The following is a 24,723-nucleotide window of genomic DNA, read 5'->3' on the forward strand; positions in this document are numbered from 1 at the left end:
CGCTCCATAAGACGCACTTCCCCCCCCCAAAAGTGGGGCGGGAAGTGTGTGCGTCTTATGGAGCGAATACTGCAAAGCTGCAGGCGTTCTCAGGGCAGCAGAGCCTCCTTGGCAGGTGCTTCTGCCCCTGACCAGGGTCCTGCCTGCGCTCAATGGTAATGCAAATGCAAATGCAATGGTAATGCAAATGAAAATTGTAATGCAAATGCCGGCGCTCAACGGTAATGCAAATGTTCAGCGCTTAGTGACAATGCACTTGCAGAAAAATACTACAGTACCTCATTCTACCAGTGCAAGGATGATAAAGCAGAAAAGGCTAGCATATAAAATTCCTTTTAAACTAGAGGTAGTAAAATATGCTAAGGAGCATGGAAACAGAGCAGTGGAGAGACATATTTTATTACACTATTTGGTTCAGAATATTTTTTTCCTGTTTTCCTCCTCTAAAAACTAGGTGCGTCTTATGGTCAGGTGCGTCTTATAGAGTGAAAAATACGGTAAATACCTCAGCCACTGTAAGATTGTCTCCTACAATATCAGATGACATTCTGGTTTTGAAGTATTTATCATGCTTGTAATTGTTGCAGATGCTGCAGCGTTTCACATCAAATGAAGGCCAAACTAAGCTCCACAAAACCATGTCTCAAGGAGAGATTGGAAAACTGGCAACTGCACAGAAAGCTGTGGCTACAGATGGAAGGTATAAAACGTCTAGCAAAGGGAGAGGGAGGAGCCTGAGCTAACATTCCTCCTGATATGTATTTTTTCCTTGGCACATGCATATATGTCCTATATGTGAATGTATTTTATGGAGCTTTTTCTAGTCATTGGCATGTCTTAGCAGCTTCCATATGTGTGTAAATAGGCATCCATTTTCATTATTTATTTACCATTGATGCAATTGAATGTTCTGGGGGGAAGTTTCTGGATATTTGGCTTCATTTGCTGAGTCAGTTTCCCATGAGATGGTAGGTCAAGTGCAAAGAGAAAGGGGCTGTAATTCAACTGTTGAACCCGAGCCCTTATGGTATGGTATGCTGCAGAATTTAGTGTAGACAGCTTGGTTCAGAACAACTTATTCCATGTAATCTATCTGTTCTGCTCACTGGTTTGCACACAGTATTTTAACTTATGTTTCTTAATGAGTAGCGTCATGTATTTTCTAACCAACAGTAAGCATGACTTGTACAATAAGCTAGTAGTACAGCAAGTCTTCTTTTAAAGTTGTCTTGTTATAAGTCATTTTATTTTAAAGTTGAGGGGGAAAATTGATTTCTGTCTGGGGCCACTGTCTGTGGAGTTTGTCCCATGTCTGCTTGGGTTTTTTCCAGCCATATTTTTTTTAATGTTTAATAGAAGTGTTTAGAAGCATGGTGATGTTTTTGTGACCAGAAATATGCTGTAGAAACTTAACTCTTGTTTATATATATCAATTAGCCTACAGTTAAATTGGTTTCATTTTAAGTCATTTTGGTTAAAGTTGCAGTTTCCTGCAACAGTTAAATTGGTTTCATTTTAAGTCATTTTGGTTAAAGTTGCAGTTTCCAAGAACCTGTTGACAACTAAGTGAGGACTTGCTGAACAAACAGTGTTATGCAGATGAGAGTTTTCTCAGAACTCTCATTTTGTGTTTATTTTGTGACTGTGTGTTTGTTTCATGCAACTTAAGGAAGCAGTTAAGATTGGGAAGCACTAAGTTTTGTATTTTAACTTTGAAAAATTACCCGGAGTTCCTCATATGGCAGTCTCATGGTATAAAGGAGGGGTACACCTATATCAGCGATTTACCCTGTAGCCTGGAAAAGCAAACAGTGAAAGCTAAGGCTGTGATGAAGAGTTTCTCAAAAGTCACCACAGTGCAACTTTTAAGGAGAAAAAAGTGGTTTAAATGTCAACAACTGAGGGCAGCTTCAGACATTCCGAACAAGTGATGAAAGGGAACGGGCAGTAGAATTTTTTCCTTGATTAAATTAGCACATGGGGCAATATAATCGGTATCAATCATGGCAGGGGGCAGAGTGCCAAAGCCCCCTGATCCTATGCTGTTGGTTTGTCTTATTTCGTGCCCATCACACAATTTTTTCTACAAAAACACCAAGACAGGCAACATGTTCATTGTAATGTGTAATTTGGTCCTATAAGATGTAGAAATAAGGATTCAATCTGATTGTCTTCTCACTTTCCTTTTAACACAGACCTCAAAGAGCCAAGATGAAATTTTGGGGGAAAGGAAGGCAGGGAGAGAAAAAAACAAACCGAGAGAAGCTTGCTACCCAGTCAGAGCTGCTGGAGTTGTATCCAGATCAAGATTCATCTGGCAGAGAGATGATTTCAGGCCTTCATCTTGAAGAAGGTAAAAGTAATGATGTGCCAATAGAGCATTTAGGTATGCAGATTTCATATAGAGGGAGGTGTTGAAGTTATGTTACTTGTGCGTGCAACACAGTGAGAATGTTAAAAGGTGAGTTATGGGTACAAAGTGTTACTACCTTGCCCTTCCTTCATGGAATTCAGAGCAGTTAACAAGATTGGCTCTTTCCTCCATTTTATCCTCACACCACTTATGTGAGGTAGGTTAGGGTGAGTGTATGTGGCAGGTCCAACGTTACCCAGTGAGCTTTATGAGCAAGTGGGGATTCGAATCTGGACCTCCCTTAACCAATACACCACACAGGGTCTCTGTATGTATTGATTTCATGTTAAACAGGTTTTACATTTCGAGGAAATCTTAGCATGAAGCACAAGTGGCAGTCTTGGCCACTGTGCCACTTCACAAACCTGGAAATGCCCCCCCACTGGTCACATGACTTCCAGAAGTCTTTGGAGGGCTCCAGAAGGCCTTAAAATGTCACTTCCAGTTTTTTCAGCGAACTGGAAATATTTTAAGGCTCTCTGGAAGCCTTAGAATGCATTCTGAGGGTGGCGAGGCCGCAAACAGCCTCTTCAGCCCTCAGAACACATCCAGGCAGGGAAGCAGCAGGCACAGGTAGCCCTTGGGGCAATAAGACCGGTGGGCACAACCCCCTGGCCGTGTCAACCAGGAGCACTTGCACCCGCTGATCCCCCTGCCCAGTATGCCACTGCGAGGCACTTGATATAAGGTGACTGCAGACAGCCATTTCCCATGTGATAACTTAGGACAGTATGCTTGTAACCACTTCGTAGACTGGTGATATGAATTGTTGTGCCAAGTGATTAAGAGAATCATGCAAAGCTTCTGCACTGGAACAGAAAACCAGGCAAGGAAGTGTAGTAGGATTTTTCCATAACACTTACAGCCCAATCCTGCTGCCCGGAGCTTCTAGACCCGGCGGCTCCATGGAGGGCTGCCACCGGATCCTGCACCTCCTGCGCTATCGCAGGAGGCTTCTCGGGAGAACCTTCCCCCGAGTAAGGGAAGCAGCCCCGCAATGGTGCTCGTGTAGGGCGATCAGCCCTGCATGAGCGCCTTGGATCCTGTGGAGCTCAGCTCCGTGGATATGCTTTTCCCCCTCCCCGACACACCTACCCCCACGCCCCCGGCCACACCTCCCCCCCCCGGAATGCCTCGGCCAAGCCCCCGCCTCCCATTCTGCAGCCTGGCAGTCCAGGGGACCGTGGAGCTGCGGAACCCGGGCAACTGCTGGGCACTAACCCAGCACCAGCTGGTGCTGGGCTAGCTCCAGCAGGAGCCTGGCGGTAAGCCCCGCAAACATGCCTTATGGACCTCACAGGACCTCAGGATTGGGCTCTCAGGCAGGTTAGTTCAAAGGATGAGCTTAGCAAGTTTTTAACAGCCACTGTGATAAATTACCAGTTATCTATATTCACCCACAATTTGCCCCAATTCAGAATTCATGATGCAGTGGATAGGGACATCTGTGTGCATGTAGGAGCTCCATGTGCACATGTGGGAATATAAAAAGTCTCTAGGTTGGGGCATTAATGTTCACAGGATGGACTGTAAAATGCTGCTTGTGGGGTGGTTCTTGATGTAAGAAGTCTGAAATGTCTTTGAACTGCTAGAGCTGGGCCAACATCACATGACTCCTCCAAGGAGTCCCGAATTGTCTGGCATCTATAGAAGAGAATGTAAGGAAAACAAAGAACCATCGCCCAAGGTGAAGCGCAAGCGCAGCCTGAAAATCAGCAATGTGACAATGGAACCGGCACAGTGGCAAAATGATGCTCTTCAGATCATAACCAGTGCTAGCGACTTGAAAAGCATGGATGAGTTTCTGTTGAAAAAGGTATTGTTATGGACCACAGAGCAACAGTCCTTTCCCAAATGAAGGGCATTTCACTAGCATATGACAAATGGGATACATGTAGAAGAAAAGCCTTCATATTTTAGGGACCTTTTAGGGGGTGCAGTACATCTCTGTGAGCTCTGTGCACACTCCTGTGGGTCAGTAGGGAATGGACCACCCAGTGTCATGGGAGGAGGGCAGGTTTTTCCCTTGTCACTACAGTATACCAAATGCATCTCTAGACTTCCATAGGAATGATGTGCAGGCATTCACTTGTATGAGGGAAAATTAAGGAATATTTTTGTGGTCCTGCTTTGGGTTGAGAGTAGACCTACTTCCTCCCCTGGTGACCCCATTGTCTGAACTGAGCAGCAAATTTGATTCAACTATATCCCAGATTGTATTGTATGTAGACCACAGCTGCGATACAAGGACATCTGCAAGAGGGATCTGAAGGCCTTAGGGATGGACCTCAACAAGTGGGAAACCCTGGCCTCTGAGCGGCCCGCTTGGAGGCAGGCTGTGCAGCATGGCCTTTCCCAGTTTGAAAAGACACTTTGCCAACAGTCTGAGGCTAAGAGGCAAAGAAGGAAGGCCCATAGCCAGGGAGACAGACCAGGGACAGACTGCACTTGCTCCCGGTGTGGAAGGGATTGTCACTCCCGGATTGGCCTTTTCAGCCACACTAGACGCTGTGCCAGAACCACCTTTCAGAGCGCGATACCATAGTCTTTCGAGACTGAAGGTTGCCAATACTATAGAGTGGGGTGAAATTAAGTTGCATTCCTACTCCCTTTCTCTTCCACTCAAGAAGTATTGAAACCTCATGATGTGTGATAACATTATTCTATGTGTTACAGATGAATGATCTGGATAGTGAGGACTGCAAGAAGGACACTCTCGTGGATGTCGTTTTTAAAAAAGCCTTAAAAGAATTTCGCCAGAATATCTTCAGTTGTTACTCTTCAGCTTTGGCAGTAAGTTACATAGGGCTACTCTGGTTAAGAGCTTGCAAGTTGGGCAGTCTTGGTATGAAACAATAGATAATTATATGCAAATATCTTGTTTTATATAAATCTCAACTCTCACTTCTCAGTCAAGAATGTTGATGGTTTTTGACTTAACGATCTTCAGTTATGCTTTTGGGAACTAGTGCCTGTTGCTGACATCTTCTGCTTTAGGATTTTGTATTGATTTTTCTGTGTTTGTTTTCATGCCAAGATTTTAAAGTTTTGTATGCTGCCTGAAACAACATAATTGAAAAACAGTGTAAAATACTGTAAACAAAGATAAATCTGTTGTCATTTTCTCTCTGTGTTAATAGATGGGTGATGGAAAGAGCATCCGCTATAAAGACCTGTATGCACTGTTTGAACAGATTCTGGAGAAAACCATGAGGCTTGAGCAAAGGGACTGGAGTGAATCCCCTGTCCGAGTGTGGGTTAATACTTTCAAAGTGTTTTTGGATGAATATATGACTGAATATATGCCTCTGGATTATACTGCCTCCAAGGTAAACTGTATGGTGCAGCCTTTATCAGTCTTGTGAAGTCTAGCTTTGCAAAAATAAGAGCACTTGGCACTAACTACTACCCATGCATTTCTTCATATTCTTAAGATATTAAGATATTTGTTAAGAAAAAGGCAAAATACATTTTTTAAAGGGCAGATTTGTAATAATCATGATGGTGTAAGATCATAAAGCATAGTGCTTAGTAAGGTGTTGGGGGTGGGACTCTTGTACTGGAAGTTTCAGTACAACTGAATCTCCAGTACAACTCATGTGCCACTTGATTCTAAAAAGGCACATGGATGAAGTGGTGTTCTACATAATGTCTACAGATCCTGTTTCTATGCCTGAACTGCTAGACAGAGCATGAAGAGCAAGAGAGTGGGAAGAAATGACACTGAGAGGTGCTTAATGCTAAAATGCCGAGGGCAAATTTGTTCGTTCTAGTCATTCTGAAGTTCCTTTGTGTACATGGTGCTGGAAAGTACTATATAGGGAAGGGAAGGAGGCCTTCAGTAGGGAGAAGAGAGAACTGTGCCAGGAACTCATTTCCATTCTTTCCTCCCCTCATTTGTATGATCATCCCACCCGAAATCAAAATATTTCTTTGAATAAGGTCTCAGAAATGGGGTTAAAGCAACTTCCTTGACCTAGTTACTTTGCATCTTGAGCCAGCCCTTGATTTAGGTTATTGGTCACCAGTGTTACCAACATTGACGAGTATCCTGAATATCACCACCATTCCAGAGCTAAGCAAACTGCATCTTAGGAATACCAAATGCTGAAGACTGGAAGTGCAGTGACTGAAAGATGCAGGGGAAGCAGTTATTGGGGTGTTAATAGACTATTCAATTGTGTATTGGAAGGGCAGGCTGAGCGAATGAAACAAATAGGACTGGAAACAGAGCTTAATAATTCAGAATCTTAGTTCTGATTTTAGTTTCTTGCTGTTTTAGGTGACCAAAACAGAAAGAAAGAAGAGAAGAAAGAAGGAAGCTGATGTTGTAAGTAGAACTCTTTTGTCTTTTAATGTTAAGTCTATGAATTTTGTTTTCACCCTAATGAGAATTCTTGGAGATATGGTAAGGTCAGTCCTAGAAGGTGAATCCAAATCCTACAACTGCCAACCACAAGTCCCAAGGGAAAACTTATAAGTTGCAGTACAGATTTCACTTTGCTTGTGTGCCTATTTCATCATTTGGCTTTTAATATTGAGATGTATTCATAGTGAGCTCCATGGAAAGCTAAAGTGATTGAATGCTTATGATCTGTGCAGTGATAATACTAATTATTTATGCAAACCATGTCTAAAACTGAGAATTGCCTAGCAAATGATAGATATGAAACAAAAGTCATACTCTGTTGTGACATCTGGAATGTCACAAAGGAATAAAATGTGTTTTTATTGCACATAGACTATCAGCTGTAAAGCTGGAGTGCCTCCTAGTGAAGCAATTCAGAACTGCAAGTGAGTTACAGATCTTTGTACACCATTTGTTAGTTAGCTCCACAGTGACTATAAGGATGGTGTACCGGCTGTGTGTCTTCTCCACCTTTAGCCCATATTGTCTATGGGAAGGTTATGACGTGAATGCCATGGATCCATCAGTGAACGCTGAGGGATAAAATTGTATGGCGATACTTGAGCATGACCTTTGCAACATTTCTACTCATTCCAGAAAATGCTTCAGAAGTTCCATCCATTACTAGGAATTGAAAGTTACTCCTCTGAAAACCAGATCAATATTTTTTTTTAAACAAAAGCTACAGTATCTGTAGAATGGTGCTGCCAGGATCAAGCATCGTGCCAATAAATATGTCCAGAGACAGCAATATGTCCAGATCCCACTGGAGAATTATGAAATTTCACTCATACTGCAAACCAGGTCACTGGGAACCTTTCAAACACTCCAGTTTGGTACATTCCCATGAGGGAGTAGTGTCACTTTCTACATGCACAAGTCCATAGCATGTGGTTTCAGCATCTATAAATAAATCTTGAAGGCATGAATCCTTATGCTTTTTGGTGGGTCTCTCCAAGTTCTATGCTGAGATAGGCTAGGAGTGGGCAACAGGGACTGTGAAACTGATGTAGCCTAGAATGGATGTAGCTTCTTTTATAGTCTGACCATTGGTCCATCTAACCTAGTTTTCTCTGTTCTGACAAAAGCCTCCTCCTCTGTCAATTCTGAAATTCTTCTTTTTATAGAGATGTCAAGTATTGCATTAGGAACGTCCTAAATGCAGAGAATGTGTTTGTACCACCAAGCTATCTTTCTAGAATTCTCTGCAGTTGCTAAATTGCTTAACCATTTCATCTTACTGTTTTGAGACTGACTGCAAGGTTCACTGGATCAAGAATGATTAAATAGGACATTTTTATATGTTGTTAAATTGTTCAACATACCAAATACAACTCTTGAGAATTCTGAGACTCAGGGAGTCGGCATGGCCAGGAATGTACTCTTGGCATTCCACCCAAATAATGAAATTACAACTGTCTGAAATACTTTGGTATCTCTTAGTTTAGCTTTTTAGCAGATGTGTAAACCCTCAGAAATCTGTTTTCAGCTGTCATTGACCATCAAACTTCATTTTTTTTAGGTAGAAGAACACAATGGTCACATTTTTAAGGCCACTCAGTACAGCATCCCCACCTACTGCGAATTCTGTTCCTCTCTAATATGGATCATGGACAGAGCGTCTGTTTGTAAACGTAAGCATGAAGTAGAGTTCTTGATTGCTATACTGTCTTGTTATCTGTAGTCTTTTTCCTTATTAGAAAAATGACGTTTTCCTTCACTAGAACTTCATATGCTTCATGGTATGCTATATACGCAAAAGTGGTTATTTGCATTTAGAAATTTATTTTCCCTGTTGCACCATGAATATTTCAAAATGCTTGCAAGAAAAGCCAACAGAAGAGTTACTATGTTAAATGAACCCATATCTATACAATGTTGATTTTGGAATCTAAATGTCAAAAATGATATACTAATAAAGTCCAGCCTGTGTCATTTCCTCCACAACCTTGGTCCATTTGGCTGACATAAATTAGATTGAAATCAACACATCAATTGAAAAGAATAATTCCATATGTTTAAGGAGGCAAACATGAGGCTTCCAGCCCTGTCGTTTCCTTCATAAGAGTAATAGAGGAGCAGCTGCAGAAACAAATTAGTAAATAGGGGGGCGCCTAATTCTTCTCCTCACTTGCTAATTCTTCCTCGCAAATGCTCTTCAGATAACTCTGAAGAATCTGGGAATCGGATATTGACACTGTTTGGTATCTGTTGGATGGAAGAAATGAGCATTGCTGGTTATATGTTGCGAGATACTTGTTCTCAGTGTTGTCTAGGTGTAAATTTTTTGTATTTCAGCTCCCCTGCACAGTGGTCTTGAACAATGAGTGGTTTTAACCTTGGCTACTTTATTCCTCTGTTTATTGTAAGCTTTTTTTGTTGATATTGCCGTTGTTTATTGGAAATGGTCTATACCAATAAAGGTTAAATGAATGAGTGACCTCTGGGAATCTACATTTGCCAACAGTAGTGTTTCATGTGTCACCCTGAGTGTCATGTCTCACCTGGGATGGATCCTGCACTAGCACCTAACTAGGATGTGTGGGCCTAGCTTGCCAGCTTGATCCCCCAGGAAAGCCACAATGCAACAGAGTTTGTGTAAGTTAAACATTAAGTGTTGTTTTCCTGATTGCAGTGTGCAAGTATGCTTGCCACAGAAAGTGCTGTCTGAAAACCACAACCAAGTGCTCCAAAAAGGTAAGGTTGCTTTGTCTAAGCCTGTTGTATTTTTCAACTTCATGACAAACTATCTTACAAAATTGTTACAAAGCTTCCTTTTTAGATTGAGGCTAAAGGGAATCCACACTGGTATGGTAAAACGAGTTCTCTCCTTTTCTTCTACTATCTGGGTCAGCACCACATGGTCATATGGCAAAAGCTGTTCACCTGTTCTCTCGACCTTCCTTAGATCTGACAAATTGAGGCCTCTGTTTCAGGACACCTTCAGCTGTGACTTGCGAGAGAGTTTGTCTTGTAGTGAATGTGCTTTGCCATAGTAGTATGAACTTTCCATTGTCCTAGCAATCACTTAGGCTGTAAAACATTAGCCACTTTGTTTTCTTGGTGCCTGCTAACTTTATAGTACTAGTAAAAACTATTTTTTTTTCCATTAGTTCAACTCACACGAGATATTCAGACAGTAGAAACATACATGAGGAAATGAATCCAGTTGCTGACCAACCACTAAACTCTTGCCTTTTCATTTTCTCCTATGTTTAGTTCACTCAGTCAGTAGCTGGTGTGGCTCTGGGTAATGTATTAGGATATAGCATGGGCAAAGGTTTGGCCATCATTTGAGGTATTCTAAGGGTGTAAGTTCTATAGGGCAGTGTGGTTAACTCCCCATGTAACTAGCAGTTGTGGATTTTTCCTCTGTGAAATCTGAAAATACATTTGAATGTATTTTCTTGGAAGCAGTTTTAAGTTATGCTATCCCTGGCTCTTCCCCCTGGCAATGCATGTACTATGTTGTGAAATAAACCAGTTTTGCACTACTCCTAATAACACATTGTGGACCATACTTAAAAGTTAGTAGTGTTTATTTGAAAAGGCTGATATTCTTCATGTTTAAGCATTTTGCACTCCTGTGGTCTTAAGCATGGTGTGTGTCATAGAAACAGGATCTTATCATTATTTGCCACCTGGTTTTATTATATATATATATAACAAGTATTACTGAAGTACTTCTTATAGTGCTTATAGAAGTATAAGAATATATATAAGTATTACTGACCTGTGCTTAACTAGGCCTCAGTTCAGTGAATTAGTTTTTTAGTGTTATTGATCAGACAAAGCATGTTCTTGCTGCCTGAACTTTGTGTTAAATATTTGAGGCCTCAGGAGAGCCCTGGTGGCTTGAAGAAAAAACAAAAACCAGTGCTTCATATATTGATGACCTGGTTACACTGCTATGCTACACTGCTATCGCTGAGGCTTTATTTGTTTGGAGACAGGATTTTAGGTTTTTAAAATGTCTTGATTTTTTTTACAGTTATACAAAATTAAGATTTGTCATAAAAGCTGCTGAGGGGAGTAAAACACTGTATTAGAAAAAAGAAATATTTTCAGCCCAGTCTTGTGACTTCTGTGGCCTTGAAGCCTCACTCATTTTGGAAACCCTTCTGAAATATTGCCATGTTTTATCAGAGACTGTGCTCCAGTTTATGGGATTATTATTTGAGTTATGCGAAAGCACTCCCAGTTTAGAAAAATGTTAAAAGACCTACATTCATTCTCATTTTCCAGTCACTTAATTTGGTACTATTGCTTTATGGCAGGGGTGTCCAAAGTCTTTGGCAGGAGGGCCACATCATCTCTCTGACACTGTGTTGGGGGCTGGGGGGAAAAATAATTAATTTGAATAAATTTACATAAATGAATTTATTAGAGGTGGAACTTATTTGAATGAATGAAGGTCTTGCAATAGCTCAAGGCCTATAAAAGGCCTTGAACAAAGCAACACTGGCCTTTTCTTTGCTACTGCATCACAGATGTGAAACAGCAAGCAGTGGAGGAAGCCCTCATCCCACAGCTCACGTGAGAGGTCAAACAGTCGCCCTCACACTGAGAGCAGTTGCGTCAGGCCAGTGCAGGCTCCAGCAAGTTTCTGGAGGGCCAGAGGCTCATTGGAGACTGGGGTCCCCCTGAGGGCCACATTATGAGTTCTCAAGGGCCGCAAGTGGCCTCAGGGCCGGGGTTTGGGCACCCCTGCTTTATGGTAAAGTGCCCACCTTTTCTGCTGACAGTCTTTAGTCTTTTACTGATATATTGCAGTGAGTGGTCATTTTATGCTGTAATGAAGAGCGCTTACAAGGCCATGAGAGTAGCAACTAGACCAGGTAGATCACGAGGCAAAATGAGTAGATTGCGGAGCCCTGTCTCTCCAAACTGTTAATATGTCAGTTTCGTCTAGTGACTAGACGAAACTGACATATTTAGCTAAACTGACACTGAAACTGACACTTTAGCTGCTCTTCAGGCATGCAGCAATAAAACTGACGAAACTGACTAGACTCCAGCAGGGGCTCCATGCATTAAAGGGGGTGTCTGTCAGACGCTTCCTTCCCCCCTGGTAGATCTCCAGGCCTTGCTGGGTTTCAAAGTAGCTCTCGAGCCAAAAAAGTGTGAGCACCCCTGCTTTAGCTGCTCTTCAGGTAAGCAGCAACAAAACTGACGAAACTGACTAGACTACAGCAGGGGCTCCATACATTAAAGGGGGTGTCTGTCAGACGCTTCCTTCCCCCCTGGTAGATCTCCGGGCCTTGCTGGGTTTCAAAGTAGCTCTCGAGCCAAAAAAGTGTGAGCACCCCTGAACTAGACTCTATCGTAGCCACGTTAGCTAACAGAAGAGTGTGTAAGATCTGAATCTTTTGTGGCCCTGTGTTGTGCTAGTGTATTCCTGCACGGAGAGTCTGTTCCAATGGAAACCAATCCCTGATTTCTTCCCTTTTTTATCTTAATTTGTTTAATAGTGATGCTGAATGAGAAAAATTGAATGTTGAAGGAGCCTGGCCTTGTATCCATTTTCTCATTCATTCCTTGGATTGGGACCTATTGCACTTATTAAATTCAGAACCAGCTTTGAACCTCTGTGAAGTATCCCTAGTCAGAATCTTTTGTTCAGGCTGACTGTGATCTAATTGCTGGAAACTGTGTCCCAAAAGTGGCTCTGTACACAAAAGTATATGTCAAGGTCCTCAGATCAGTTCTCTGGCTGTGTGACTGGCCAGGCACATCTCTTGCTCATGTTGCAGATATTTCATTTATCTCTGTATTTAACATTCATATGCAAAGTGGAAGAAGCCAGTGGTGGGGCATGGGGCTGTACCCATCATCCCCAAACTTACTCTGGAACCAAGTGGTGGCAATTGCTGCAACCACCAAAGCTAAAGCCAGATTTTGGGGACTGTCTTGGATATTCTCCCCCCTTGTGTGTGGTGAGAGACCTAGATTCTCAGCATGTTCCCCAGAAATGGATGCAATAGCTTAGGGCAAGCAGACTTGGGGGTAAGACAACATGCTCTTCACTGAATCAACCAGACCAGATAGGTTAAAGATCAAAATAAGAGGGAAGGTTGTTGAAACAGAGGTAGTGGTGAAAAGAGTAAGATTTAATTTTAAAAACCAAGTTTTCCCTCAAAGACATGGATGATGGAGAACCTCAGTACAATTAATGGCATTTCTACAAAGTAGTGAACCAGTGAACATAAAATAAACAGAAAATCTGACATAACTTTCTTTTGTGGCCCAGTTCTATCCATCTTTCCACCACTGATGCAGCCCGTAAGTAAGGGAACAATTGCTCACTTTTCTTGAGGAGACCTCTGTGGTGGGCCCCCCATCACAGGATGCAGTGCACACCCTGTTGGCATGGCTGCATCAGTTGTAAAGGACTGGGCCCTCAGTCCACTGCAGATGATGGTTCCCATCTGCCATGGCATCTCTTTCCAAAAGAAAGCGATCCTGACACAATCATTTGCTCTATTGGTGTGAAGAGCCAAGAATCTCCTTGGGCTTAATCTTAAATGCCCTTTGATGTCAACATTTTGGTTCATTGTTGCCGTGCCCTGATCAGGTGGGCCAGAGTATCCAATCTGAACATTTACTATTTCAGGTAGAGCTGGAGGGCACTCTAATCTGATGCCTTCTGGGATAAAGAAACTTAATTTCAAAAAAAAAAATATTGCATGTGCTTGCCTAATCACCTAATGGTGGTGATCCTAAGGCAGGGGTGCTCAATAGGTGGATCGCGATGTACTGGTAGATCGCGAGGCAAAATGAGTAGATCGCGGAGTGCCGACCCCCCCTTCAGGTGCCTCTGGGAGGAAACGCCGGGAGTAAGGCCCATTGTACTCAATGGGGCTTACTCCCAGGTAAGTGTGGCTAGGATTGCAGCCTCACAGCCTAATCCTAGGCATGTCTACTCAGGAGTAAGTCCTGTTATACTCAGTGGGGTTCAAGGTACACCAACATACATTGTACACATAAATGTTATATGTTATGATGGCGCGAACATTGTAAAAAAAACTCTGGTAGATCTCCGGGCCTTGCTGGGTTTCAAAGTAGCTCTCGAGCCAAAAAATTGTGAGCACCCCTGTCCTAAGGTATTCAGTACTCCATTTTGGTACAGAGAATAGAGAAGTTCAGGGATTTTCACCACAGTCAGTGAAACAGGTCCTGAGTTTCAGTGAAACAAACAGTAAACCCTGAATAAGTCAAAGTTTAGGAGCAACATTGGTAGGGACTGTTTTACAGAGACATTTTGTGACTGCAGCCCCACTGTTATCTGAGTTGTGTGTCTACTGTTAGCTGATGCAACAGCAATGCTGCCAGCACAGTGATGTGAACACAGGTGTATTGCAGGTATGGCAAAGACTTTGGGGAGGATGGAATTGAAAAAACAGCAACCAAATCATTCCTTGTGTCCGATTGACTTGAAATTTTACTTGGAAAATTGGACTAAAAGTTGTCATTTTTAAAACCACTTGCATCTATTGCCAGAATCAATCCTGCAACATTCCGAGGTTCACTGAACTGTGAGCAGCATTGCTTTAATGTTACTCAGAATAAACGAGAATCTTGTCCCTACCTTCTAGTATGATCCTGAGCTTTCCTCACGGCAGTTTGGCGTTGAACTCTCTCGTTTGACCTGTGAAGAGCGAACAGTGCCGTTGGTGTTTGAGAAGCTCACTAGCTACATAGAAATGCATGCGCTGTACACAGAGGGCATTTACCGGAAATCTGGATCAACCAATAAGATCAAAGAGCTGAGACAGGGACTTGACACAGGTGAGGGGGACAGAGAAGAGCAACCTCTGCACGGAAAGAGGTGTCTCCCTTCTGACTTCTTTAAAACTCCAAAATCACTGATTTTTGCTGAGCAACTGTCTTAGTCCAAGAGCTACCTTAGAGCTATAGATTTAGTTCAGACTGGAAGGCACCTATGCCGTAGAAACAAGAGTGCCAGTCAGATGGCAGTAGTTGGTCAGCTCTAAACAGATGGCTGATCTGTACGCTTGAAAGCCCAAACTATCATTTGCATTTTAAACGCTCACTAGTGCCAGCAATGGCTTGGCATGATATCTGAATTAAGTTTGTGTACTCTTACATAATTCTCAGCCTTTTGTTTAATTTCTTATCCAGAGGTGAAGATCTAGTGTGCAATTATGCAAAATATTTTGGTTATATTTTGATAGCAAAGCTGATGTTCATAACAGAAGGCCCCAAAGAGCTTGGCAGAGTCTGAATGTTCTTGATAACATCTTTGCCATGTCTCCAGATAATTTCATAATCAATTATTAGGGTGAGGTAGTCTCTGTCAGCAGTTACATTGGCATAGAGGCGCTAGCCCCCTCCCCCCCACCAACTTAGACTGCAGTTTAATTTCTCTAACTCTTTTTCTTCTGGTCTGCTTTCCTACCTTCTGTCTCCTAACCAGATATTGAAAGTGTGAATCTGGATGATTACAATATTCATGTCATTGCCAGTGTATTCAAACAGTGGCTGAGGGATTTACCTAATCCTCTCATGACATTTGAACTTTATGAAGAATTTCTGCGAGCAATGGGTAAGAACCTTTCATGTGTGTAAGTAATGACCCTAAAGTAGGTTAATTTTGTGTGTAATTGCATAAAGAGTATATTGCAACCTCTTTTTAATTAGTAAGCTTGAATTAAGTGTCTGGAGCTTCGAACTGGTGATACTGGGTTCTCCTATTGGGGAAGAGATACAAAAACTATATTCCACCATGTTTCAGCATTTACTCTGTCTTTCTTCTCTGAATTTCAGCAAACAATAAATCATGGTACTGATTTTTAATGTGTCTTGAGATCCAAAGCTTATATTTCCTTAAATCCCATGGTGATCTCATAAATTCAGGCCAGAGCACCCAGGATACTGGCACCATCCATGTGCCACGGTCAGACCCAAAGGACTCCTAGAAGTAGCTATTTGACAATGCTGTACCTTCTATTTGGAGGCTTGCTTAAACCCTGAATGTTTTTTAAGATGTGTACAAAGACTTTTGTTCTGACATTTCAGGAGCTTGAGTAAAGCTAGTGGAAATTGTAAGCAGGTGGCAAGGAGAATTTAACTGTATAGCTGGTTCTTGAATTTTAATTTGAAAGGGACTTCGTAGTAAGATTTATGTTGTCATCCTGAATAATCAGCTATATTATAATGGTGGTCCACAGTTCTATGAATGAATGAAATATGCTCTCCCCAGGTTTGCAAGAGAGGAAGGAGGCCATCCGGGGTGTTTACTCCATCATTGATCAGCTTTCTCGCACCCATCTCAATACCTTGGAACGACTGATCTTTCACCTTGTCAGGTACCAGTAGCCAAATACAGGTTCCAATAGAAATTTCATCCTTCCCTTCCCTCATTCCCTTAAGTGAATACCATGGCATACTGGAAATATATTCAATACCTTCAGTGCAGCTTCCTTTTCATGACAACTAGTATCTGTAATGGCCACTACAGAGAGCTCTTGTGTTTTATGGGCTCATTATGTCTCAAGCTAGAAGCAAGTCTTTGCAGATTGCTTGTTTTAATAAGTTCCGTACTTTATCATCTTGTTTAAAATTGCCCTGATCGTCATCTCACAAGGAAAATTGCAATTTGAACACAACTGTGATCGTTCTGGGTGGTGGAAAGCTTGACCCAAGTTCTCAGTGCACGTGTTAGAATCCTAGAGAGCTCTCTTCCCATTTGATGAGAAATAGGATTGCAGCCCTTGTTCAGGTAGTATCTTTTCTGTAATGCAGCCAGCAGGAGTTCCTCTTAAGGTGTTTCCAGCCACTGAATTTGACACCTCTTTATAAACTCCCCATGCTCACAGATGGATCACTTGACACAAAATGTAGCAGGTTAATAGGCCCTTAGTCAAAGACTTAAGGAAAATTTTCCTGCAGATTTTGATTATTTTTCCATACCTCTTTTCATCCAGTTCAGCTCAAATGCATATGTAGCATTCCCTCTCTCTAGCCTATCTCCAGACTTGAACCTTCTATCCATGGCTTTGGGCATTTCTGCAAAACCAAGAGAACTGTAGCTAACGTTGATTACATTTTATTATGTTCTAATGCTTCTAGGATTGCCTTGCAAGAGGAGACCAACCGAATGTCAGCAAATGCCCTAGCCATTGTATTTGCTCCCTGTATTCTCCGTTGCCCAGACACCACTGATCCTCTGCAGAGTGCTCAGGATGTCAGTAAAACAATCAGGTAAAAATGCAGCATTTTATTTTCTCACATAAGATATTTGGCATCTTCTATAATGTCCTGTGTCTCTGCAAGACTCTCAGTCTTCTCCTCCTGAATTTTTGTCAGCATGGAAAGGGAAAGTAACTTCTGAAAGCTGAGAGGGTGGGGAAGGTGAATGACTGTGTTTGGAGAAATCTGCTACCTTTCACCTGGAAGGGAGCTCCTGCAATTGCCTCTTTTCCCTAGAGCAGTGGTACTCAAACTATTCCGGCCAGTGGCTCCCTTGACCCCTGTGGCTGTTGGCCATGACTCCCCATCATGTTCCTGAGGGCTGGAAGAGGCATCATTAAACAGGGAGTGGCCAGAAATATTAACTATATTAAATATAATATTATAATATTATATTTATTATAATATAATATTAAATATATATTAACTATATTAATATTAATTATGTTAATCTTATCATTAATTAAATGCAGATCTTAAAAATATATTATTAATACACAGTAATATACATGCTTTATAAATGATCAGCTGCTGATCACTGTTGGAGACAGGATGCTGGAGTAGGTAGATTCTGTCTGGTCCAGGAGGACTCATTTTTTTAAACCTTGTAAGCATACCAATAGAATTGTTTTATCAAATGAACTTTGTGAACAACCACTCTGACCAACATTACACACACACCCCCCTGTGGACCCCAATCCAACTAGTCATTTCTCCCATTCTCCTTGGATAGGATTGAACCCTTTATTAATTCTTTATTAATTATTAATTAATTGGTGCCTTCTCAGTAGTGGCACCAATGTTATGGAACTCCCTTCCCCTTGACTTGAGAATGGCTCCCTCCCTTGAGACTTTTCGGCGAGGCCTGAAGACCTTTCTGTTTAATCAAGCCATCTGAGCTCATGGCCTTTTTAACATCTTTTTACATCTTTTAGTATTTTTTTATTGGCCTGATTCCTTATATTCTGCTGCTATATGCTCTTTTTTACCTGACTTTGTATCTGTCTACTATTTTTATCATATTTGTCAATGTGTTATTATGTTTTTATCTGTTTTGCTAAATTATGTTTTAATTTGTTTTTAACTGTTGTAAGCCGCCCTGGGTCCCTTTGGGGAGAAGGGCGGGGTATAAATAAAGTTGTTGTTGTTGTTGTTGTTAATTTAATGAAATTAAATTTTTCCAGCAGCTGGTGGGGAAAACAAAAATAGACCATGAAAATATATCAGAGCTGGTAAGGGTTTGGTTAGGAAGCTGATTTGTCTCCTATACTAGAAGATGCACAGCTCAAGCCTATGCATGTCTGCTCAGAAGGAAGTCCCATTAGAATCAATGGGGCTTACTCCCAGGAAAGTGTGGATAGGATTGGGCTGGCAGTCACTTCATCAATGGCTGATAAGTATTCCCTTCAAATAGCAAGATTCATCACTTTAAAAATACAGCCTTTTCTCTTCAGTCAAATGACAAGATAAATAAATCACTTTAAAAACAGTACCCTTTTTCTGCTCCTGTCCAAGTAAAGTGTGTGCTTGTCTCTCCCTTCCCCCTTTGCCAACTGCATGGAAGCAACTTTAAGACCCCTGATGACTGGTAAAATATGAAGCATTTTATTTGGGGAGGGTGAGGAAAGTGGGAAGGTTTGGAGATCGAAAGGGGGAAGTGGAAGAGGGAGGGGGTTGAAAAGAGATTTCACTTTGATGAGAAGCAATCCCAGGCTGGGAACTAGGAACTAACCAGACAAGGATCAGTGAGGGTTAAGGACTGCAAGCCGAGCATGCTCAGAAGAGGGCGGGGTGGTAGTAGCCACTCTCACAGCTGAGCAACTCCTGTTTCTTCTACTTTAAAAAAAAGCGCAGAAGACGGACTCATATTCTGCCCAGGGATGTGACTGTATCGCTGAGAGAGGACATCCCGCGCCTCCCCTTTGAGTTCCTGGCTCCACCCTAAAGAGCTGCACCTCACAGTTTGAATAACACTGCACTAGAGGAATTGCAGTGTTCGGGGGGGGCCATCAATAACTTTGTGTGATGCCAGTACAGTACAGTGCATCGCAACTCACGCTAAGGAAAGGGGCAAAAGTTGCCATACATAATAGGACTAGGAACAAAGGTTCAGAAGGCAGTGTTGGTATATAGAGGTAAACAACTTCTAGCACAGCTGTTGTCTGGAAAGTTGACAATGCAGAGTATGGAGTTCCAGGAATAGAAGTGAAGATCCCAAGGGATGAAGACAAGGAAGAAAAGGTGGAGCAAAGCAGCTGGGAAACAAAATTAGGGCTGCCATCTTCCCACCCGCTCTCCCACCTGGCTGTATCCCATCTTTGTAGCTACATTTCCATACACATCTTCACCTTTTGGTTATTACAAGTGAATCTGAAAATATGTAACTCTAACTTTCTCTCACAGTGGTGAGAATCCTGAGGAATGTTTTTCCCCATTCAGAAATTTACAAGTCGTAGCATTCAGAGTTGTGGAGAACAAGCTCAGAATCTATTTTCACTTCCAGTTTAAGGTCAAGGATGTTTTAAGCATTACCTGATGACAAACGTGTTTGTCACCATGTCTCTGTGCTATTGGAAGCCACCACTGCTCCCAGCTTCCTAACATGTAAACCTGTGATTGAACACACAGTGTTCCAAGGAGAAATAGATATGTTTTCTCCCAGAATGACACTCGGTGAGATTGTCGCTGTCATTCATGTGGCTGGAGTGACTGACAGTATTGACACAGAAATGAGATCTTGAAAATGCCTTCTGGAACACACACCCTAACATTTCAGAGCAAGAAATATCTCTTTTCCTAGCATGTAGATGACATAGTCGGATGTGGCCAATGAAATATGCACTTTTCCTCTTGTTAATTTTTTTTCAGTTGTGTTGAGTTGATTGTTGTAGAGCAGATGAATAAATACCGAGCTCGCCTCAAGGACATCAGCAGCCTCGAGTTTGCAGAGAACAAAGCCAAGAGCCGGCTGTCATTGATCCGCAGGTCTATGGTAAGGAGACATAGTGGATGAAAACCACACTGGTGCCTCCAGGCTAGAAGAAACATAAATGGGTCTATTATGGCTTTCTTGACTCCCTAACCCCCACCACCACCAAAAGAAAAATAAGTTAATGTAATTTTTCTGCTTGAGAGTTAATTGAAGAAAGAGAGCTTGTGTGTGCCCTTTTGGTAGCATATGGCAGCATTAATAGGTCTCTCTTGGAATTGAAGATACATGTATCTTGGTTAATTTACTTGGGTCTAGGTAGCAAGCCATCTGTCTCTCCTGTCCACTCCCCCTACCTAGTCTTCTGCCTTTCCAGCCTCTCCAAACCTTTATGCTTCTCAAACCCTTTCATACACAACCAAGTCCAACACAGAAACTGAAGATTGGCCTTGTACTGATGTCCATGTGTTCAGAGCTCTAAACGGACCCAACACAAAACCCAGATAAGGTGGGAGTAGAGCTGGTGTGGTGCTGTCCCACGGAGACAACCCTCGTCTGTTGAGGTTTGTCTTCTCAGAGAATATTTAGAGAACCGAGGCCACTTTCATGTGTGTGTGATGGGTCTCTTTCTATAACCAACTCTGCTCAGTGTCTGGTCCCACTCAGTCTTGCTGCACTGTCATATGACACTGCTTATTGCAGAGTAGGCTTCTATTTGCCTCCCTCCCACATGCACATGCCAGTGGGAGAAGCATGAGGCAGAGTTGTCTCACACACACAGCAATTGAGCTGCAGCATTGAGCTCTTTCTAGTCTGGTGGATTGCTCTTGCCTTGCTGCCTTTCTGGGATGCAGAAAGCTTGCGCGCTCATAGTTGAGCTGAAAAGCAGGCCCCAGCAGTGAAATGAGCTGTGTTTTTGTTGTTGTTTTTTCTCTGCTGTGAGCTGAAGGTTATGTAATGTGTTGCATTCTGCTTATGTAATGGGGTCTGGTTGATTATGTGGCTGGTGACCGAGATATGCACTGCTGGAAGTAAGCATGGGCTCTTTTGGCACACTCCATCAAGAGCGCATCTGTGGTCACAACTGGTACAGATCCACTTTTTTCACAGCACAATGGCTTTTACCTCACTTGCACCATCTTTCTGACACAACCGATTACTGCCTTTCATTTGGAAGTCCAGCAGCTCTTTTAGAGGGCTGATGGCACATTCGCTCTAACCTGCTCCTTTCCTTTTCCTGTCCTCTCTAATCCAGAAACCTGTACTAATTGCCGTTAGATTTATGAGCATAACCCGCAGTTCTATCCCGGTATGTATCAGAATTGCATTGCACTGACCTTTTGCTGTAACCCTCCACTCATTCCAGTGCGCTGCTGCATGCTCCGTGCCACAACCCACACTTCATAACTCTGTGTGTTGTGTGCGTGTGTGAGTGTGCATGTTCCTCCCTTAAGCTGCCCTCTGTTTCTAATAGCAGAATCACCTCCCATAGGGAGTGTGCATGAGCCTAATTTTTCAGGGAGGTTAGCCAGAGGATAGAAGATGGTAGAGGTGCCAAATAGTGGTTGAGTTTTCAAATAAGTCGATCACTTTGCTTTCTACAGATAGTTTATACATAAGTCCTCTCTAGGGGTGTGTAAGATGACAACTTGCCTCTTCTACTACATTATGTATCCTTACAGGAACAATTGAACAACCTGCAGGGCATGCAGGCAAATCCAAAAGGCAGAAGAAAGTTTGGAGAAATGAAACGTTCACTTGGAAACTTTGTATTTTTGCTTTGTAGCTTGTCCTTTCCCATTCTTCCACTTTCCTGAAAGAGTTTCTTTCCCCCTTCTGTCTTTTCTCTACTAACCCTTCCCTTTTCCCATTTTCTCTTCTTTCTTACTTGCTTTTGTCCTTTCTCCTGTTTGTAGATCATAAACAACAATCACTTTGAACACAACAAAGGTTGATCCTTGTGAAGAGCTCTTTCCCACAACTGCTACTTTCCAGCAAAACAAATCTCAGCATTTCTCTTGTTTGAATGTTGAAAAAAACTAAACAGGAAAGTTTTGAAGACCCTGCCAAAGAGGCACACGAAGGAGGGTGGTTTTCCCAGTATCTTGCTAATGCAGGAAGTAGCAGCAAATTTTGTTAATAAGCAACTCTTTATATGGTCTTCACCCAATTTTTAAAGCTAAGAAGGAATGAGGCATTTCTCTCAAGTTGTAAGGAAGTTGGTGCCACCTACCCAAAGGTTGTGAGCTGGTGCCCAAGAGCAACCTGATTTCCATCGTTGCACAATTACATCCTGCATTCTGTCTTTGAAATAAGTCCTGTTGAGCCTCAACTTTGTAGAAAGCTGTTTTACCTGGGTCACACAGTCCCATTTTTCCATTAAGCAGGTAGACACTGAAGAAAGGGAACAGTACTGGAGGCAGCCAGTGGAGAAGTAATTTTTAACCGAATACTTGAGGACACCATGACAGATTGCATGAATAAAAAGGCAGCATTCAGTCGGGAAGAAATTTTAAAAGTGCTACGTAACTGCAAAGCAGAAATTCCTATTTGGGGTAACTTAGGTTGGGGATTTTTAAAGGGATGTGTGAGTTGTTTATTTTATTATTGTTTGTTCATTTTGTACCCCATTTTTCAACCACTTGGCACCCAAAGCAGCTCTAATATAAAAAAGCTAGCAAAATCAGCTTGTGCTCTTCACCTGACAATCTGTGTGTGTTCATCCGAAATTGGAATTAAATCGGGCATGATCACACAGACCATGCGAGTCTGGAGCTGCCTGATCCACGTTTAAGTATTTCTTTGCCCCACCAAAGGGAGTAGTTTCCCATGGCTTTGCCTCAAAAAGGAATTGCCCTCAAGTTGCCTATCTTGGTTGTGGAACTTAATTGGACAGGTGCCCGTTTTGTAGCCAGACTTGCCCCACGCTCTCTTGCTTCCTGTTGAGAGAAATGTAATCCCTGAAGCTGAACATTGAAATACAATTAGACAAATTTGTGAATTGCATAGTTGACTGTGGTAACACAGGAATGGTTAGCTTAGGATATATTCAAGGCAGATCTTGGTGTGTAGTCATCCAGATAGGTCACTTACAGTGGTACCAGTGCAAAGAGAGACTAAGGTGCCTCTATTAAAATGCGGATCTGTAGAAGTACACATTTAATGACATCTAGGAACTGAGTGATATGAAGGAATAGGGACATGTTTCAGTCACTTTTCCACATGGAGGATGCTGCTTCTACATCTGCAGTTTAGGGAGATTTTGGAGGACCCCAAACTTATTCTTATGTCCTTGAGTTTGTATATGTTTCCTGTCTGTCTCTGCCAGTCACCTACGGAAATTGTTTGTTCATTGTATGGCATACCATAGTGGGGATGCGATTTCTTGTTCTAGCCTAAAGTTTGTCCAAAGGCTGTGCTCCTTATTAGCATTGCTGTGCCTGCAGGGTAAAGGGCGCATACGGCGAGGAACCTTCCCAAGCCCTACATCACCAGCTGCAGGCCGGCTACCCTCTGTATCGGATGTTCCGGAAGAGGCGCTGAGCAGCGAGGAAGCCATGGAGGTGGATGTCACAGAACAGCAGCAAGTAGCCATGCAGCAGGAGGAGAGAGTCCTGACCGAGCAGATTGAGAACCTACAGAAAGAAAAGTGAGTCTGGATGGATAGTGAGAGGAGGAGAGGGTGCTTGAGTCGCTACAGTTCAGGAAATGCAAGCTTCAAATACTGAGCTGGGTTCTTGATTCAGTTTGGAAGCAGGTCTTGCAATCGGCCACCTGTTGACTTGACCCTTCGTAGAAGAGGCCAGAATCTTTTTGGTCCTTCAACTGCAAAATCCAATTCTGTGCCCTTTAGTTAAGATTTGCTAGAGAATTTTGCATTTGCTAGAGAATTTTGTTCCTTGTTGAACTGTGAGTGTGTTCTTAGTGACCTAGATCAGTGTTTCTCAGACTATGGGTCGGGACCACCAGGTGGGTCATGAGCCAGTTGTTCAGGTGGGTCCCGTGGTATGTGACTGCATTTGGGGAAATGTTACAGACCTGTATTTTTAACAGGCTGCTATATATTTTTTTTTAACAATGATAGTAAATGGGACTTATTCCTGGGTAAGTGTGGGTAGGATTGCAGCCTAGGATTGTTCAAAATTTTCCTACTTGATGATGTCACTTCTGGTTGTGACATCACTTCTGTTGGGTCCTGACAGATTCTCATTCTAAAAAGTGGGTCCCAGTGCTAAAAGTTTGAGAACCACTGACCTAGATTACTTCCTGCCCATGCTGCTGGCCATCTCTCCTTCTGTTTGTTCCAATTTATTTTGTGTTTTTCCCCCCTAGGGAAGAGTTAACTTTTGAGATGCTGGCACTGGAGCCACGAGCCTCTGATGATGAGACTCTGGAGTCCGAGGCCTCCATTGGCACTGCAGACAGCTCTGAAAACTTGACTGTTGATTCTGAAGGAGCCATCTCACACAGTTCAGGTGAGCTAAACTCTCAGTGGGAAAAGGGCTTTGTCCGGAAGCATATAATACTGTAAAGTAGTTATCGTTGTGTGGTGTTTATGTGCAAGTTACACAATGGTGTTTGGGCCTGTGAAAAACCAAGCAGTTTGGAGGAAGTGATATTCATCAGCCCTCATGTGAGTAATTTAATATGATTGCACATGCTTACTCCAATGCAGCCTACCAAATCTTGAGTCTCGGGTTGGCACTGAGAATCCTATCTTTCAGCAGTAATTTGTCTTTTTTCTTCCTTCTCGTCATGTGC

The 24,723-nt window shown here is 42.4% G+C and overlaps 1 protein-coding gene across 4 annotated transcripts in view; it reads left to right on the forward strand.

Annotated features, from left to right (window-relative positions):
• Positions 1–24,723, forward strand: part of MYO9A (myosin IXA) — a 163,181-nt gene that overhangs the window by 132,458 nt on the left and 6,000 nt on the right. For 3 of the 4 annotated variants that reach the window (XM_066634984.1, XM_066634981.1, XM_066634982.1), the window contains 15 exons: positions 588–700; positions 2,196–2,353; positions 4,006–4,229; positions 5,090–5,206; positions 5,554–5,742; positions 6,696–6,743; positions 8,344–8,455; positions 9,457–9,518; positions 14,417–14,609; positions 15,259–15,387; positions 16,045–16,150; positions 16,914–17,045; positions 19,902–20,025; positions 23,409–23,611; positions 24,295–24,437. In XM_066634984.1, the coding sequence (XP_066491081.1) occupies positions 588–700; positions 2,196–2,353; positions 4,006–4,229; positions 5,090–5,206; positions 5,554–5,742; positions 6,696–6,743; positions 8,344–8,455; positions 9,457–9,518; positions 14,417–14,609; positions 15,259–15,387; positions 16,045–16,150; positions 16,914–17,045; positions 19,902–20,025; positions 23,409–23,611; positions 24,295–24,437 (2,053 nt within the window). Of the gene's footprint in view, positions 1–587; positions 701–2,195; positions 2,354–4,005; positions 4,230–5,089; positions 5,207–5,553; positions 5,743–6,695; positions 6,744–8,343; positions 8,456–9,456; positions 9,519–14,416; positions 14,610–15,258; positions 15,388–16,044; positions 16,151–16,913; positions 17,046–19,901; positions 20,026–21,878; positions 21,949–23,408; positions 23,612–24,294; positions 24,438–24,723 lie in introns of those variants that run through there. The other variant, XM_066634983.1, reaches the window with a different exon arrangement.

Source organism: Tiliqua scincoides, chromosome 8 (genome assembly GCF_035046505.1).
Source record: "Tiliqua scincoides isolate rTilSci1 chromosome 8, rTilSci1.hap2, whole genome shotgun sequence".
In the NCBI taxonomy this organism is placed as follows: Eukaryota; Metazoa; Chordata; class Lepidosauria; order Squamata; family Scincidae; genus Tiliqua; species Tiliqua scincoides.